This window comes from Acomys russatus, chromosome 28 (assembly GCF_903995435.1).
Source record: "Acomys russatus chromosome 28, mAcoRus1.1, whole genome shotgun sequence".
Taxonomy (NCBI): domain Eukaryota; kingdom Metazoa; phylum Chordata; class Mammalia; order Rodentia; family Muridae; genus Acomys; species Acomys russatus.
In genome coordinates, this window is record NC_067164.1 from 42,294,656 (window position 1) to 42,313,377 (window position 18,722).

The following is an 18,722-nucleotide window of genomic DNA, read 5'->3' on the forward strand; positions in this document are numbered from 1 at the left end:
GAAACATTTACAACCCTCACAATAAAAATATGACATGTTTCCCTGGGTATACACAAGCGGCAGGAACTGAGTCCACAGTCTTTATCCAACTTCTACCGGTTTATGAAATAGCCACTTGACCATAAAAACTGGGTTTGCTCATGGATTTTTAAAATAACCTTCCAGTTGTTTTTTGTTTACACTTGAAAAACTCCCAAAAGGGAAGTCTGAGTGTTTGTGTGGCCTTTTTTTCAGTACTCCTTGGAAGAGAAGAACTCAGTTGGGGTCCAACTGATAGTTTTGGGAGGAGGGTGACTTCCATCTCTGGCTCCTCAGTCAGTACCTAGCATGGTCCCGTACTCTGATAACCTGTGGTCAATAAGCCCTTGCTGAGTACACAAAGGGCATCGTGTCCACACCTCTGAGGACCACACAAGACCTCTGACTCTCCACTTTTTTTCTGCTGCTTCTTTGCAGCAGGCTTGCTGGTATATGCGGTGATTTCAAAGGAGTGAAATTTGCTTCCCTAAACCAGAGTCTGAAGGAGGAGGGAGGAATCAGCCTTCTCCTCAGAAGAACAGTGATGCTCTTCTCTCTCAATGAACGCACCAATAGTGTCCAAAGTTTAAGGGCTGCAAAGGACTGAGAGGTGCGAGATTTCCTTTGAGCTCTCCATCTTCAGCTGCGGAGATGCCCAAAGCACAGACCACCGCTGTGGTCCCGCTCTGGGCTGACCTTTGAGAAGAGAATTTATCTCCTCCAGCAGCTTCGGGAAGGAAAGTGAAGAGGTTTAACCAAGGTGAGCTTTGCACACGGACTCAGGGCCTGAGGAGGGGCTGGAGGCAGGCTGGGAAGGCACCCTCTGTGGGGGCGCAGTAGTGTTACAGGGCTGCTGTTGCAGAAGGCCAGGGGCACTCATTTGAGTCCATGCTGCGTCTCCCGGTGCCTCCTGAGATCCACCTTCCTCTGGAAGCCCTTCCCGCACAGGTCACAGCCAAAGGGCTTGAAGCCTGTGTGCTTTCTGCTGTGCGTGATGAGGTTGGAGCTCTGACTGAACGCTTTGCCACACACCTGGCATTTGTGGGGCTTCTCACCTGCAAGGACCAAGGGCAGGAAGTATTAGCCTATGATCAAGCTGGGACGGGCCCCCGTTGCAACCCACGGTGGCTCTTGCTAGCAGCTGGCTAAGACCTTAAAGGACTGTGATGCTTCGCTACCTCCTGGCTTGTAAGTCGGTACCAGTAAGCCACGGATGTACCAGGTGGAAGGGAAGGCTTTTTGAGTGGAGGCTCCCAGCCAAAGGTCTCAAACGGTTTCCTGCTAAACGGAAACTGAGCAAAGGCCACGTGCCTTCGCCAGCTGAGTCCACCCCGGAGGACTAGCCTGCCAGCTTTTAGAAGCACAGGCCCCCACAGCAGATGTTCAGCAGGAGAGGTGGGAGGGGCCGTCCTACAGACCCTATGACTGCTTTCGTCAGAGGAAGTTTTCAAATCTGAGTTTCCAAGTGGGTGTAGTTTTGTGTGGCCGGTGAAGCTGTCTTCCTTGCGCTTGAAGAACACAGGCTCGTCCAATGTCTTTTTTTTTTTTTTTTTAAGTCCGTATTCGGGCCACAAATCAGTTCGTAAGGCTGTCTATTCTTTTTATCGTTTACTTCTTTTCTTTAATTGAAGTTTTAAATCACAGGTTTCCTAATATGCTAACAACTCTGGTGCAGATCAATAGCCGGCGGAGGGAAAATATTTAAAATAGGCAACAAGAACAAAACCAGCAGCTTCCGTCTTTCCCCGCTCTTGTGCACTGGTTAAAATTTGTGTAAACGGCACACATTCCCAAACAGTCCCCTTAGGGCCCTATGGCTGGGACTTGGCCTTGAGAGGTCAAACAGACAAGCGAAAAGTGTGTCTGTCTACTCGTTTTCAAGATCTTCCGTCTCTCTTTGTGCTTAAGATTTCTTGATAAAGACTCGCCTTACAAAACCTACCCTGTCCTCTAAACGCAAACAGGCTGAGAAATAAACTCTAGCCATAATAGGAATGTCTAATAAAGGCTTAAGTGTGTCATTCAGTCAAGATTCTATTTTCATTTTTATAAAGTGTCTCAAGTGACTTATTAAGAGTGAATTTCATGGAAATTTCGAGTAAGGGGGCATGAATACAGTGAGGGCCTCCTCCCCCCACTACGAGTTTTCTGATACAAATGTCTACACTGTTCATGAATATTTACAAACTTTGACTGACTCTTAGAAGACACAGTGATTTTTTTTTTCAGTTATAGGGTCTTGCTATATAGCCCTAGCTGGCCTAGACTCATAAAGTAGCCAAGGCTAGCCTCTGTCTCACAGGGATCCACCTGTCTTTGACTCCTGTGTGCTGCTGCACCGGGTGTGATTTGATTTAAAGAAGTGTTCTTATCCTTTGGTAAAGTCAGAAACTGTGGCCTCATGAAACCAAGGGGCTAGAGAGTCCCTGCAGTTCACAAGCTCCCGTTTGCACCTGAAGTGTCAAGGAAGGCATCCCAGGCTGCAACCTGCAGTACTGAGATTTACTCCTACTGGCTTTGATAGAGCACTTGATGCTGAGTAAAACGGCCACATTTTACTGTCCGGGGCAGCAGGTAAGGCCCAACAGAAACGAACAGTCTGAAACACTTGGACATGTTTAAAGCATTGCCAACAGGTAAGGAATTGTCACTGTTAGGAAACAAAATTGTTGCCATTTTAAGAAGAACCAACAAATGGCCAGATGTCCCCCCATTAACCAACACTCACAACTGTGAGAACGTCCACTGCCACAGCGGCCACATACTCTTGAGAACTCAGAAGAACAGGTCTGAACTCGAGCCCTGTGCAATCCCGGCTAAGTTACTGGTCCTTATGAGCCTCGGTTTCCTCACCTCTGAAATGGGGCTATAGAACAGCTCCTGTCCCTTTAACACTTGCCTTTCTTCTTCTACCCAAACAAAGAATGCGCCTATAAAAATGAAGTGTAGGCGCAGCACGGATCCCCAATATCTCTAGCAAACATTCATAGTGACCTTCTGGGAGGTGTGACGCAGCAAAGCTCTCAACTTTAACATAGAGAAAGTTACTCCTTCAGACCCAATGCCAAACCGCGATCTCTCTGAGGGAGAACTCATCCACCACTCATTGGAGCCAGACTGTCAGAGGGGAGTCCTGTTGGCCTCCGGAGCATCGCCTACAAGGCCAGGCTTAGCTCACCTGTGTGGATGAAGGTGTGTTTCTTCATGTCTGACTTCTGGTGGAATCTCTTGCCGCAGTACTGGCAGGGGTAGGGCCGGGTGTCGGAGTGGATGAGGAGATGTGTGGACAGCGTGGATGACCTCTTGAAGCTCTTGCCGCAGATCTTACAATCAAAGCTGCGTTCCTGCAGAGGGGAGAGGGAGGAAAAAAGGCTTCCTCAGCAGCCCACCTCCTAGGCTGCTACCCTCCTCTGACCTCCCAGAGCCAGGAGCCCTCTCCTCTCTCTAGGCGGTTAGTTTAAAACTCCATCCCACCCTTCAACACCTACCAATTATCAGCCACAATCCTCCACAGCTCCGGGGGGCGGGGCGGGGCGGGGCGGGACGGGGCGGGGCGGGGTGGGGCAGGGTGAGGAATGCGTAGCTCCGCCCTACATTTTTGACACCCCTTGACAGGTTTCTTCACCCTCCTCAACAGGACCTCAGCCACTTAAGGTGCCACACCCGCGCCCACGCCTCCCCCACGCCGCCCCAGTCACTGTGGGTTTTGGGCGAGATGGCCTGTTGTCATGGACACTTGTGTAATAATTTGCTTATCTCCCTTTCTTTGATCATCACACAAGCACTCATCAAGGACCTGGTGTGCGTAGGCAACAGTTATAAACGAATGAATGAACGAATGAATGAATGCCCAGCGCTGGCTACCTGGTACTGTGAAGTGAACTGTTACCCCGTCCCTTGCCAGTCAGAAAGGATGAAGGGAACATAAACACTAAAGTCGTTTCATCAGCAGTAAATGGCTGTGCGGCAAAGCTTCCTCTCATCCGACAGAACTCCACCGCTGGAGGCTCGCGCAACACCTCAACCTAAGGTTGCAGCAAACCCCGGGCCTCTATCACCCACTTTTCTCTGCACACCTAAATCAGAACAAGCTGAGGGGGCTACTGGAAGGAGCCTGGAGGCAGTGGGAAAGTGGCTGGGCCTGCCTCGCAGACAGACACATCGAAAGGTTCCCCGGTGCAGGTCAGGCTGCCCGCGCCAAGCTCACCTGCGAGTGCACGGCCTTGTGCTGCTCCAGGCTCACCGCGTGCCCGAAGGTCTTGCCGCACATCTCGCACGCAAAGGGTCTCGTGCCGCTGTGGGACCGGCGCACGTGCACCTCCAGCCCGTGCGGTGTGGAGAACACCTGGGGGCGAGCGGGACCGGGGAGAAGGCGGCTGAGGAGGATTGCGGGTGGGCGCAGAGCGGATGCTGGGGCGGTGGCGGCGGCGGCAGGGGACACAGAAGCAGGGCTGACTGAGGCCAGGGCGCGCGGGGAGCCTCACCTTGCTGCATTTGATGCACTTGTAGGAGCCGCCGCCCAGGAGCAGGCGGGTGCACAGCAGCTCTGACTCCACCTTGACGCCCACGCTCTTGTCTGCGTGGAGTTCGTGGGCCCGATCTTGGTACAGCCGGCCTGCTGCTGCGCTGGGCCTTTCGTACAGCCCGGCCGCCGCCACAGGCCCGAAGTCACCGTAGAGCCCCAAGCCCGCGCCGGTGGTGGCGCCTCCTGCACCGCCGCCGCCGCCGCAGCTCCCCGGCGGCCCCGCACCTGCTTCGCCCGCAGCCGGCTCAGGGCCGTACCGTGCGGCCGGGTGGCCGGGCTCCGCGCCGCGCTCGCAGAACAGGCTCAGCCCCGCGCTGCGCTCCAGGGCGCTGCACTGCCGGTAGCTCCGCACCAGGTGCCTCAGGTCAGACCCCGCAAGGCCGCTCCACGCGTAGGGCTTGAGAGGCAGCGTGTAGGGCTGGGCTTCGTCCAGAGACCGGCACAGGGACTTTTCGGACGCTGTGGAGGCACAAGGGACCATAGGGGCAAGTTCGAGGCTGCAGGGCGGAGCCCGCGCGCACTGCTGTCAGGCATCCTAGCTGGTTAGAACGCTATGTACCCGGACACCCCAGGTAAAACTCAGGTAGGCTTGCGGGGCTTCCTGGGCCAGTGGCAGAGCAGCAAAGTGATTCTTCAAATGACACAGGGTGAGGAGGTGGGTAAATTCTATTTGATAGTTCTCTGGCTGGATCCCCCCCACCCAACCCCACCTTCCAGCACCTGCTAGTCCTGTTGGGAAAGACACTTAGAGTTTAGGTCTAGGGTCGAGCTCCTGACCTCTCTTATTCCTAGTACTCCACTCAGCCCTCCTCCCTTCTTCATAATCTATGGGGGGGGGGTGAGGCCGATAAACTCGGGGCCCAGGCTATCTAGAAGTATCAGGATGAACAAACTGGAATGGCACCAAGATTTCTCAAAGCTGTGAAGTTGTTCTAGCGTAGTTAGCACGGGGGCAGCAGACAAGTATGCTCATCCCTGATACATTTCGGATTAAAAAGAAAACTACAGTTAAGGGTCAGCCGCTTTCAGAAGAACTCTGCTTCCTCCACAGACGTGATTTTCGCTAAAAGTGGATAGTGGATGGATATGAGTAAACGTGAACCCGCACACTGCACTCTGGCGGGCCTGTTCCATGACAGGCTGTTAGTCACACATAGCCAGGAAGAGCTCTCTGCTCACACGGGGGTGGGGGTGGGGGTAGTGGTGGTGGCAGCGGTGATCGTGGTGGATGAGCTAATCACTTGGTTTGCAGGGACCTCAGTTGCTTCCTGGAAATGAACCCAAGGGTGCTGACCCCCCCACTAGCCCCCAAGCCTGGGCCTTCTTAGCAGGAGAAGGGGGGAAAATGGCAGAGCCAGCAAGCTGAGATTTTGTGGGTCTCAGGCTCCTCACGTCTCTTGTGTGAGGTATTTGGGTCTGGGTTCGGGATTCTAGGATCTGACACTTTCTTACTCTGGTAGGCTCACTTGATCTCACCTGTCAGTCCCAGGCAAACGAATTAAGAGCCAGCCTGGAGCTAAGGGCCTCGGAAGGAGGCAAGATCTCCAGTACCGGGGCTGAAGGCCTTCCCCAGCACCCAGTCTCCTTAGGCGCCAGCTCCCTAGACAGACGTGCAGCATCTCCTGTGGGGCTTCCCCTCAGTACTGCTAGGTCGCTGGAACTCTGTCACAAGACCTCGAAACAGGCCCTTACCTGGAGACACCGAGGGAGAAGGCGGCCTCCAGAAGTCCTCGAACTCGGAGCTCTGGTCACAGACGCTGCCTTCGCAGCTGTTGGGAGACGCAGAGGCTCTGTCGGGAGCCTCGGTTAGCTGAGAGTCGGGGGACAAACGGTCTCCGGTCTCCATCTTCGCCGCTTCGTTCGCACTCACAACGCCTCCGTCTGCGGAGAAGAGTCAGGGGAGAAGAAAAACCTAAGCCTTGAGGAACTGAAGAGGTTCCACCCTGATGCCTGCGTCCTCCTCTGTCCACTCAGACCTGGTCCGGGGGGCCTTCTGGATTTAGGGGCCACGCTAGGAGCGGGAAGGCCATCTCTGGCAAGCTTGGCAAGCCTGAGCCACCCGAGGGGCATTGGGGTAGCCTCCCTGGTTCCCGGGAGCAGAGTCGGCTTCTCCGGCAGCTGCCCCACCCGGCCTCCGTGCGCCTCGCACCTGCTCTGCCCAGCGCAGGCACCGTCTCCAGGCGGAGGGAGTAGTCTGGCCCCGGGGAACGCGGTTGGTGGTAGCTGTGCGCCTTCTTGCTCTTGACCAGGAAGGAGCGCGGCATGGTGGCCAGCCGCCGGACAGATGTTTGGGCCCTCCGTCAGCCTGAGGTTACTCCAAGTTCTGAGATGAGGGGAGAACTGGGTCGAAATGCGGGTCAGCACGGTTGGCGGCTGTAGTCCGTGCCCAGGCCAAGGGAGAGTGCTGGTCGGGGAGGGAAGGGGAGGGAGGCCTGCGGGAGGAGGGGCTTGGCCCCCAGGCGCCGCGCTCACCAGGTGGCACTCGGACAGGTGGCGCGAGTCTGGGCCTCTGGCGCTACTGCCGCGGCTCAGTGGTAAAACCAGTCCCCGAGCTCTGGCCCAGGTCTCTTCGCTCTGCCCTGCCCACTCCCCAGCCCTCCCCTTCCCTAGCAAGCTCGCTCATCGCTCCCCAGAGAGAGAGCTGTAGTCCACAACCGGGTCCGTTATCCCAACTCAGCCCTGCAAAGCCCGCCTAGTCCCTCCTAGGCTGGGGCGACTGGGACGCGTGGGTTAGTTTAGCCGATCAGGGTGCACCAGTGGTTGGGACCCGGAAGGGCCACAGAGTCAAGACCTCCAAGAACCCTGCGACAAACAGAAGCGAAAGAGGGGCGTACTAGATAGAGGCTGAGGGACTGTGTGCAGCAGAGGCCAGAGGGACAGGAAAGGGGGTGTGGGGGTGGCAAAGGACCAACACTTGCCCTAGGAGAAACGCCCACTGGGAAAGTAGTGCGGCACTGGCCAGGGCGGCGGCGACCACTGTGAAACATTCCAGACCCCGTAGGCCCCGCCTCAAAAACTAAATCCCAGGAAGAAGCATTTTTTGATCTGCTCACCAAAAACCTTGTCCTGGGGAAGTTGAGTCTGTGCGTGCGTGCAGACTTGAAACACGCGGCGCCCAAATTTGTGGAGCATCAACGGTTTAAGGGGCCAACAAGATGAAACCGGAGGGCGCACGAGCGAGCGAGCAGTGGCCAGGAGGCCGGGGTCCTGGAGCCAGCAGGACTGCGAGCTGGCGTCGCTCTCATTAACCCCCAATCAGTTCACCTAATCTCGGGTCGAAACCTGAGCCCGGCGGGGAGGCGGGGCTGCGACTCCGTTCCTGCTCCTCCTGGTCGGCTCTGGGGGCCGGTCAGTACGGAGGCCTAGGGTGAAACGAATCCACCTGCCTCCAAGGTCCAAGGCGATGAAGGTTGAACGGCCTCAGGGCACAGAGAAGTCGAGGCGATGTACGCGCCTGGTCCTCGGGCATCGTCCGGTTAGGACTACGGAACCGGGCCGCTCTGCTCACGGGCGCGGTACAGAACAGTGTCTGTCGTCCCCACTCAAAATGAGCCTGAGGACTCCTGCTCCAGATCCCCAGCCCTAACGCGTGGGCTTCCAGGAGGAGTCGGGAGAAAAGTATGCTGGAAATCGCTCCCAGAGACCTAGGCTCCAGAAGGCCTTGGGGCTAGGGGGCCACACACCTAGGTCGAATTTGGTTCCCAGGACCAGCGCTCTGCCGCTTCGATTTTTTCCTGCACTCCTTGGACTGTACAGCCAGACTCTCAAACCAAACCAAACCAACCAACCAACCTCCTCCCTCCCGCCCCCACACGCAATTCTTAGGGCGAGCGCGAAGAGGAGGAAAACAGGACAAGGACCCTGGGGGGCCTCGGTGAGGCTCCGGCCCGCGCTGGCTAGGAACCGATCCGTAAGAAGCAGAAGGACTGTTTGATTCCCCGCTGGGTCTGTGCGTCAACACCACGGGGGACAGGGTAGACACAGAGGTGGCGTCCTCACTCTTTGGCCACAAACCTACGCCTTTCTCGCACCCTGGAGGGCTTTGCTGGGTTCCGGGTAGGAGGGGGGATGGCAAAGCCCAAGGCCCGGCGCGTGGGAAGGCGACCTCGTGCTGCAGCTGGCGTCCAGGGGGCGGGGCGGCACGCTCCTGGCACGGCGGCCCCGCCAGGCTTCCCCCTGGTCACCTGAGGCCCCGGGAATTCGGGACCTGAAGGCAAGGCGCTCAGGAGGCGGCTTCCAGAACCTAGCTGCCGCCACATGTCCTGCCCACCAGATGTTTCCGTCCCGCGTGGGTCCCGCCCTCCTATTCTAACCTACAAACTGTGTGCCCCCTAGCCCAGATCTTTTGCTCCACCACTTGGGCGACTTCAGAGCCCAGCCGCAGGAGCTCTGCAGCAGGTGGGGACCCGCCTGCCTCCTCGGGACGTCCCCGAAGTGTCTGTGTCCTCCTACCAGCCCTCAAGGCCACCCCCGCCAGGGCAGGAGGCACAGCAGTTCAACAAACCTACCTGCGGGGTCAGGGCACGGGCACCGAGCTCTGAGAGTGAACAAACTGAATCTTGCTTTCGGGAGAGACTGATCTGTCTCTCTGACTTTTTTTTTTTTTTTAATCTCCTTCCGAGCTCAGCCCCCAAAACCGCAAACTTCACTTCCTGAGCGTTAGAGGCGCTCGCTGGCCCTCTCAGACCCATCCCCATCCCCCAGTGGGGCGGCAGGCCTTGAGCCTTCTTTGCGCAAGGGGTCAGGAGGCTACCGAAGGGGTGTGTGTGTTGGGGGGGTGATCTTTGCAGCCAGCTTCCCGGGCACCCCTGAACCGCCCTCCCCATGTGTTTTGTCTGTGGGACAGCAGGGCTATCTATGGAGGACCCGGGAGGTCTGAGTACACAGCCTAGAAATGACTAGAAAGAAAATCGAAGTATTCTTGGCTCCTGGACACTTCCGCAACGAGAAGTCACAGATTCAGGACAACAGATTTCAGGAGCGGGCGCTGGGAGCATTCAGCTCGAGAGAGGCCTCCCTGGCCCTCTGGCCGCCCGCACCCCAACCCGGTCGCCTGCTTGGGCAGCATCGCCCCCCCCACACACACACACCCCCGGTGAATCACCAGACCCCGGTGCCGCCGGCCTGGAGCCGGGCTGGTGGCCACCGCGTCCGCAGAGCGAAACCTGCGCCTTTGGCCCCCGAAATAACTTGTTGTGGAAACACTTGGGGATAAATACGCCCAACGAAGCTGAAAATACCTTGACACCCAATCCCAGAGGTTTGCTCATTTCCCTTCGGATTTAGGTAACGGTTAAATTTGGAAGAGGTGGGCGAGCGTCGAGCCCGGTGAACAAGGGCCAGGGTGGCGGCTCGTCCCTTGGGGCGCCAGCGGGCATCGGTGGGCGCGTCCTCCCCGCCAGGGTCCTCGCCTCGCTCTTGCTTCCGGTGGTCGGAGCTGAGAAATTAAAGGCGGCATGTGGGGCGGAGTGGGGGGGGGCGGGGGAGGGCTGCGCCTCAGCTGAGCCCGCCCTGCCGGGTCCGGGCCGAGGTGGGGGGGCTGATTTGGCGCCTGGGGCCGCAGGAGGTACCAGGCCAGGAGGACAGTGGTGTGATTGCAAAATGAGGCTTTGAGAATGACGCCCACCGTGGCCTCGCCCTCAGTGGAGGCGTGGAATTAACCCTGTTGATAAGGGGGCGGGGAGGGGAGAGTTCAAAACCTCACTTTTCATCAAATAAAAATACAACCACTTAAGACTGTATATTATGCAGTGTGTGTACTGTGCACCCTCTCCTCGCAGGAGTGAAGCCCTTGTCAGCACGGCGACGATCCAAGTGAGTTGGGCTGGGTTTTGAGCTCTGTTTCGTGTACCAAAATTGCAATGAAATTCTGGGAGACGACGATGCCCCGCAAATTTCAAAAACAACTAACACATGTTCAAATGTTTGCCTTGTTGGTTCTGGAGAATGAAACCCCGGGATTTACACGCACCTGACAATGAACTAACCCTGCAATTATCACAGCTTAGATTTACATTGTTATAAGAAAGGGTGGGGGTGGGAAGCCCTTTCTGTGGAAAAAAAAAGTGATACTTTTTCACTGTAAAATAATGCGAATTTGTGGGAAATATTTGGTTATCATAGCATTGCTTCAAGTGTTTTAATAAATTGGACACCTTATCCATATGGCCTGTAGTACTGTTATATGCTAGGACACACATCCTGCCTGCTAAGCTGTCCTCGGGTCACCCCTTTTTGTAGATGCAGGCAGAGGTGTGCAGTTTTAGAAGGGTCACACATATGAATTAGCTAAAGGGAAATCGGGCATATTTTATTAATAATTCATTTATTGTGTGCTTTGTCCTATCCTATTGTGACTATCTCAGGGTAAATCTTTCCCTTGTTATCTTCTGTCCTTTTCAACAGGGAAAATTAAAAAAAAATTTTTTTTAAACGACAAGTTGACAATTAAATTCTTATTAACCAAATTATAAAATAAATGGTAGAGCTGTTTTTGTTTTGTTTTGTCTTTTCATAGAAGTGAGCTCAAAGTCAAGACTTCCTCTCCAGGCTCTGTGACTGGTGAGCACTTTGGTTGGGTGTGGCTGGAGGAGCCATGGAGGACACCAGCACCTTGAACAATACTACAACCCTTCCTCTGACACTTTGACACTTTGACCAGTAACCTCTTGGCATTTCAGACTTGGAGAGCTGGGGCCTGGGTCCTCTGGAGTGAGTAGGAGGCAGATGGCATTGGATCCCCTGTATGTGTTTACAGGCTGAGCCACGTAGTTGTGTGACTAAACGACATAAATCCGCATTAAAGCAGTTAATAAGCGAGGACGGGAGGCCTCTGAGGCATGTTGAGGTGTTGGGGTGTGACGCCCACACTTGGAGAGCCTTGGAAGAGGGCATCGAGAGGGGACCTAGGGAGGTTAAGAGGCTGCAAAGTGGGAGCAGGGAAACCCGGAGGTGATATTATAGCGACTTGTCTGGCATAGCACTTCCAATCACCTCTTGTTTATCTCAACCAAACTGAAGGTAAAGATGGAACCAATGTGCCACGAGCTCCACTCCGCCAGCCCCAATCCTGTTGTCTCTCACACACAGAAGGGTTCCTCCCCTTACTTTGAAAATCAGATCTGATGGAGGACAGTAGGTCCGTGAGAAAAAAACACTTGCATTTACTTTTTTTCCAAGCAAGTTACTGATTTATTTTTTAAAGTAGCATTAATAATGCACCTGTAGATGCCTAGTGCCAACTGATCTCATCTTCCAGCATTTCAGGTATCTGGCCAGGCACCTGCTTATCTGGAGGGCCATCCCACACAGCTACTGACAGAGACAGTGAGGAGCATCATTTATCATCTCAGCACTCAGGAGGCCGAGGCAGGAAAGCCACACGTTAAAAAAAAAAAAAAAATTAGACTTAGTTTCAAACAACCAAAGAGACATAAAGAAAGATGAGATGCTATTACTCATGGCAGCCATGTTTTTTTTTTCATGGAACTTACCAGTGTAATGTTCTCCTGGGGGGCTTGGAAAAGCCCAGAGAGGGCGCTGCTCGCACTCCCAGCATGCATTCTGATGGTGGTTGCCTCTTTTGAGTTGCTCAGACGCGTTACCAGGAGGGAAAAGGACTTCATGACTTTTAAAGGCAGATGTGATTATCAGTCTCAGTCCTGCCAAAAACCAACCCGTGTCCATGGGCAAGCAAGTTCAGCATGGCCAGCTGTTTCTCACCAGGAAGTCGGACCATCAGCCTGCACTGCAGAATGGTGGCTAGCTGGAAAAGTCCTTTGACGTTCGCTCTTCACTGCTTCACCTGGGAAGTGAGAGTGAAGGGTGCTATAAGTAGGAGACCTGAGGCCGAAGCTTAACAGTGTTATAAGATGTACTGCATGGAATCTGGTAAGGAAAAGAATAGAACTCAAAGAGCTTTTTAGGGGTTTTTTGTTTTTCTCCACTCTCGAAAAAAGAAAGCAATCTCATAGCTATAACCTAAAAAAAAAAAAAAAAAACAAAACATAGCTATAAATGTATTTTTTAGTATTTTTATAGTACACAAACCTCTTACAGTAAAATTTACTTAAGTAAAAATAACATTAAAACATCAGATAGCATGTGTAATTCTTTTTAATGCGCCAGCAAAAATACTTTTGATTTTTAAAAAAAAAAATACTTTTGAATTATAATTACCTTTTACCATTTCAAATGCTGTAAACGATCTTTTAACTGTAATTTTCTTAACCACTCTTGCCCAAGCATTAAACTTTCTCTCTCTCTCTCTCTCCCTCCCTCCTCCTCATTTTTAAGTAATGTGATGTAAGTTTTCCTAACACCGCTTCCTCCTTTTCTTTGTGCATGTGTGCACGGTGCTGGAGATGACCCCATCTCACACTCTTTCTTTATGATGTATGCTTTAAGAGTGGAGTTTCTAGGTATCTGAGTGGTCCATGATACATACCAGAAGCATTCAGGTAGTCTCTTGGGGTGACACAGAAGCCGAAGAATATCAGTAAGCAGCGAAAAGACTTGGAGGGGGGGCACCATAGAACTAGCCTTTATTTTAGTAGAAGTGTTCTTTAAAGCAATGGCCACACCCTGTCATATAGTACTGTAGTTGTTCTCGGGCATTAAAGAAGAAGCCTATTTGATTTTTGTCTTTGGACAAACCATCTTAGTGAGTAAAGTGGGAAAGAGGATAGGTGAGTGCTTGGTTTTTTTCTTTTTCTCTAAGATATTTAAATTCAAAGAAAATAGATACAAAGTGATAACTGTGATTCCTGAACTTAAGAATCAGATAAATAGTTATCTCTAGGCCAAGGTTAAGGTTGCCAAAGCCAGTGCCTTCGATCCCCTGGAATTCACATGGGGAGAGGAGAAAACTGATTCTCAGAAATTACCTTATGATTTCTGTATGTCCTACCAAATGGACAAATATATAATTAAAATAAAAATCCTCATGAGTGGCAACTGATCAAAATAATATTCAAAGGATGACATCAGTCAGAGTGTGATTTGGTGGCTGATCAGTCATAGCCAATAGGCAATACAAAAGCTGGGAAGTAAGTTAAGGAGAGATTCAGTGTTTGTACCACACCCGCCTCCCCCTGTGGGTGTCAGGGACAAATACTGTTACTCACTGAGCCCGTTCAGCACACCTCTCTCCTGTCTTCCTTTTGTCCTTTGTGACATGGAATCAACTTTTATTTGCTGATAAAAGTTTAGCCTTTCCCATTTATAAACCTTAAAAGTAGTTTGTCTAACAAACCCTGCCCGCCACCCAGTTTTTTTGAGACAAGTTTTTACTTTGTAGCCCTAGTTGGACTGGAACCTACTACATCGTAGACAAGGCTGTCTTCAAACCCGTGATGATCCTCCAGTGGTCAGCCTGAAGGGCTGGTACCACAGGGTGGGCCACCATGCTGGGCAAGACCCCTCCTGCAGTAATGCTGCAGATCTTTTAATGTGAAAACGCTGCCTTCCTTTAATAGCCCTTTTCTGACTGGCATGGTTAAATTTGTAATTCTTTATAAAATATGGTATCACTAAAATGTAAATTTTTACAAGACAGATTTCACACATCTGAAGAGGGAAAGGACTGTTAGCTTTGGTGTCAGGGTTCACAGGTGAGAATGGTTCCTGAGAAGAGAGTGAGCAAATAACATATCACAGTATGTGTGGGCTGAGCAGTGTGACTCTTACAAAGACAGACCCAGTGTGAACTCTCATGGAAAAAAAAAAAAAGTCAATTTAATTTAGTGAATGGAAAAAGTAACGAAAAAATGCATTTATTTTTCTTTTTAGTTTTCATCACTTCCTCCAGGATGTTTGGTGAAACATTTTATTCTGAATGGAGGACTCTATGTATCATAGCTTTTTAAAAATTACTCACAAAACCCAGCAACCTTGAAAGGAATGTCTGACCCCTTTATCTAGAGGGGAGGTAGGAGCAAGGGGTTCTGGGAACTTTGAGGCACTGCTGAAGATCAGCCATGGTGAACTCCCCTTGTGCCAGGGTTGCCTTCAGAAAGGATTTTGGGGGCCCAGTGGCCCAAGATGCTGCCCACTCCCTGCTCCTACGGCCTCGTGAAGAGCATGCCTGGCTGTTCCTCAAGCAAGGAATCTAGTGGTTTCTGTTTCGTGAGTCCTTATCCAAGAAGTGGTCTGGGAAGTCCAGGCTTGTGTATTGGCGTGCACATGCTGCTGCATAAACACCTGCACCTTTGTGCTTTTCTACATCACTTAAAAAATCAAAATGACAGCCAGGCTCAGTGGCACCTGCTAGCAATCCCCAGCACTCAGGGATGCAGAGGCAGGTGGATCTCTGTGGGTTCGAGTCCAGGACAGCCAAGGCTACACAGAAAAACCATGTCTTGAAAAACAAAACAAAACAAAAACATTTAAATGACTTAAATCCAACTATGTTGATTCGAAAACCTCATTTCTCTACAGCAATGGTAAGGCTGCAAGTTCAAAGTCACATGGCCACCGTGGGCTTGAAGGGGACTGAGACGGGTGGAGGAGGTAAATTCTTTCCTCCTTTCTCACAAAGACCCCACCCATCACCCCAGCAGTGCAGGCTTATTTATGCTCAACAGAAGGTCAACAAAAACAATAGCATTGGAGTCCTTGGACCAGCACAGCTGATGGAACATTCTCTGTTACTTTCTTTGAAAGCTATTTTTCCCCACATTTTCCCAGCAGGGTCTCGTGAAGCCCAGGCCAGCATCAGATGAGCTACATACCTGAGGATGACCATGAACTCGTGATCCTCCTGCCTCTACCTCCCAGGCGCTGAGAGGGTGCTTGGTTTTATGTGGTATTGAAGATTGAACCCAGGACTTCCCGAGTGTGAGCTAGCACTCTACCAACCAACCTACACCCCCAAAACCAGTAAAATCATGTTCAAAGTAGAGGAAAGAGAATATTAGAAACACCCCACTTTCACTTTCTTAGCACAGGTACTAGGGGCACATTGAAGTGTTGTCTTCATAAAGGCATCCAGATGTGTAGCTCACACACTGGACTATGTTACATAGTTGTCCATCGGGCTATGATTTTATTGTTACTAGAAAATTACAGTGTCTCTTGCTCTCCAGTTATATTGTGACTTTTTAAAGTGTACTTGGGTTATTCTGAAAGTAGTTTTAAAATATTCAATTTTTTCATCTTAGTGAGTCAAATTAACAGTCACTGTGACAAGAGTGGAAGAACATTGCAGTGAAACTTTGCATTTCTCTCGTCATTGAACATTTCCCCCATGTAATTATTGACCACTTATAGTCTTTGTGTGAGCTGTCTGTTCATTTGTCATTTGATTATTTGACTGTTTTTTTTTTCTGTTTAATTGGTTAGTTTTCTTTATATATTTTGGATATTAATCTTGGCCACAATGTAGGCAGTCTCCTCACTCTGGCAAGCATTTCCTTTTGTGCGAGGCTTTCAATTGGATATGGCTCCACCTGTCAGTTCTTGCAATTATTTCCCGAGATGCTAGCATCTTATTCAGCAAGCTGTTGCCAATGCCTCTTACACCCTTTCCCTGTAGTTTATAGTTTCCAAGTTTGTTAAGCTCTTTAGTCCATTCAAAATTGACCTTTGAGCCAGGTGTGGCGGCGCACACCTTTAATCCCAGCACTCGGGAGGCAGAGGCAGGTGGATCGCTGTGAGTTCAAGGCCAGCCTGGTCTACAAAGTGAGTCCAGGACAGCCAAGGATACACAGAGAGACCCTGTCTCGAAAAACAAAAACAAACAAAACTGACCTTTGTCCAGAGTGAACAATGGGGCTCCAGTGCCATGCATCTGTATGTTCCCAGGGATATAGAGTTCCCAGACATGTGTTAGAAGAGGCCATCTCTTCTCCCTCCCTCTCACCTCTCTCCCTCCCTTCCCCTTTTATTTTATGCATATAGTGTTTTGCCTGCGCGTGTGTATGTGCACTGAATGTGTGCCCATAGATAGCCGTGCCCCACCACGTAGGTGCTGGGAACTAGAACTGTGTCCTCTGTAAGACCAGCAGGTGCCTTTTGAACCTCTGAGCCTCTCTCTAGCACTGGCCATCTTCCTTACATATGCTTTTGGCCTATCTGTGAAAGTCCGATGCTGCAGCTAAGGGTTGGCACTCTGAACCCATTTTTTGCTCACTTAGCTTTCGTGTCTGTGGCAGTTGCATGCTGGTTTGTGCAGGCATGCTTTTTTTTTTTTTTTTTTTTAATTCCCTTCTCCACCCCAATCCCTTCCAACACCAGGTAGGAGAAAAAGGACCAGTGGGGAGAAGTGGAGAACAGTCCCCTTTTGGCCATTTCCTGCTGCTTAGGGTTGCTAGTTCTTTGGGGGCAAGTCCAGTCTTCATGTCAGGTATCTCCAGCTTCTTCTTACCAACCCCAACAGGAGCTGCAGGGGGAGCAGCAGCAGGGGGAGGAGCAGCAGGGGGAGGAGTAGCAGGGGGAGCAGCAGCAGGGGGAGGAGCAGCAGGGGGAGGAGCAGCAGAGGGAGGAGCAGCAGGAGGAGCAGCAACAGGGGGAGGAGCAGCAGCAGGGGAGGAGCAGCAGCAGGGGGAGGAGCAGCAGGAGGGAGAGGAGCAGCAGGGGAGGAGCAGCAGCAGGGGAGGAGCAGCAGGAGGGAGAGGAGCAGCAGGGGAGGAGCAGCAGGGGAGCAGCAGCAGGAGGAGCAACAACAGGGGGAGGAGCAGCAGCAGGGGAGGAGCAGCAGCAGGGGGAGGAGAAGCAGCAGGGGGAGCAGCAGCAGGAGGAGGAGCAGCAGCCTTCTTTGGAGCACCCCCACTCCTCTCTGAGCTCTGACATTTATTTCCTTGCAGTCTCCAGAATTAAACTATCATCTGCAGCTGGCAAAGATCATGCCCTTCTCAGAGTCTGCAATGAGGAGAGTCAGCTGCTGTGGACAATCCGAAGCAGCCCCATATCCCACACCTGGGATTAAAACAAAGACATGTTGAAATAACTGAGTTTTTTAAATAAACCAAAAACTCCCAGCACAGGTTTGGTCATCATGAACTCTGTAGTATTATCAAAAATTAAGTCCTATAATATTTGCAGCATTACTTCTTTTGTCCATAGAGTTTGTGAAAGATTTTAAGGCTGATCACCAGACAACAGTGTCTTCTGTATGTGACTAGCCTGTGCCCATGAACTCACAGCAGCTGTGGCTGCCTAAGGACATCAAGACAGTGATAATTTCAGAGCCCCTGGGGGTGGGCTCACAAGGCTCTGCCTCCAGCTGAGGAGCCATTGGCGGCCCCCCCTGGGGGAGGGCTCTGGCTTCCCTTGTTCCCCTGAATGACCTCACATTCACATACTTACAGGCAGCACTAGCGTGTGCCTGTGTGTATGTGCGCATGTGCGCGGAGTCAGGAGGGGTTTGCAGTGAGGTGGAGAATCTGAGGGGAGCTGGCTGGGGAGGGAAGACTAAGGCATGGATATGACCAGAATATACATACATGTATGTATGGAACTCTCTCTCTCTCTCTCACACACACACACACACACACACACACACACACAGAGAGAGAGAGAGAGAGAGAGAGAGAGAGAGAGAGAGAGAGAGAGAGAGAGAGAGAGCTTGATTTATCACCAGCAGTGAGTCCACTATTGGTTCAAGGCTGAGACCCTCCTAAGGTCTATGAGTACACACCGCTGAGTCATTTTCCAGAAGGCATGTACTTGCAGAACCTTTTCCAGGAACGATGATTAATTACAGAGTAACTGAGAGGCAGCAAAAGCATGTGGTAAAGGTAGGGCATTGGGCTAGACTGGTGGATGCTAGGAATTACAGCTTTGTCTCCCCGAACCTTGGTTTCCTCATCTACAAACATGGCAACCGTGGTGGCACCTCTCTCGGGTGTAAACTGAAGTTTCTTCATAAAGGTACATTCAAGCTCTCAGATCCTTACAGTTTCACTGACTGGGCCGGGCTCTGCGACACTGTGAAGAGATGGAGTGTTATGAATTAGAACACTGGTGTGTGGGACTACATTAGGGCCCTTTGACGGCCATTTATTATTGGCCTCTGTCTCTGACTTAGCATTTTTCTGTGGCTACCAAAAAAAAAAAAAAAAAAAAAAAAACAACAACAACAACAAAAACCAACAACAAAAAAACACTCTATGTGTTAGACTTCAGAGTCTATTAAAATTTCCCCTTTTGCAAGGGGCTGGGGAGCAAGGATCTATTCAGG

General features: G+C 51.5%; 1 protein-coding gene across 1 annotated transcript; it reads right to left on the reverse strand.

The window, feature by feature from the left end:
- Positions 1-565: 565 nt before the first annotated feature.
- Gfi1 (growth factor independent 1 transcriptional repressor) lies at positions 566-7,723 on the reverse strand. Its single transcript, XM_051170729.1, has 6 exons — positions 6,693-7,723; positions 6,236-6,424; positions 4,503-5,002; positions 4,226-4,363; positions 3,197-3,362; positions 566-1,073 (listed from the first exon to the last, which is right to left on the reverse strand). The coding sequence occupies exons 1-6, from the start codon at positions 6,805-6,807 to the stop codon at positions 895-897; spliced, it is 1,287 nt and encodes a 428-aa protein (XP_051026686.1). The 5' UTR covers positions 6,808-7,723; the 3' UTR covers positions 566-894.
- Positions 7,724-18,722: the final 10,999 nt, after the last annotated feature.

Bases quoted from the DNA above. Each gene is read 5' to 3' on its own strand.
- Gfi1 (XM_051170729.1), bottom strand. From the start codon at position 6,807: ATGCCGCGCTCCTTCCTGGTCAAGAGCAAGAAGGCGCACAGCTACCAC. The intron at 6,425-6,692 runs GTGCGAGGCGCA...TCTTCTCCGCAG, and splicing joins GCCTGCGCTGGGCAGAGCAG to ACGGAGGCGTTGTGAGTGCG. The intron at 5,003-6,235 runs GTAAGGGCCTGT...GTGCCTCCACAG, and splicing joins TTCTCCCTCGGTGTCTCCAG to CGTCCGAAAAGTCCCTGTGC.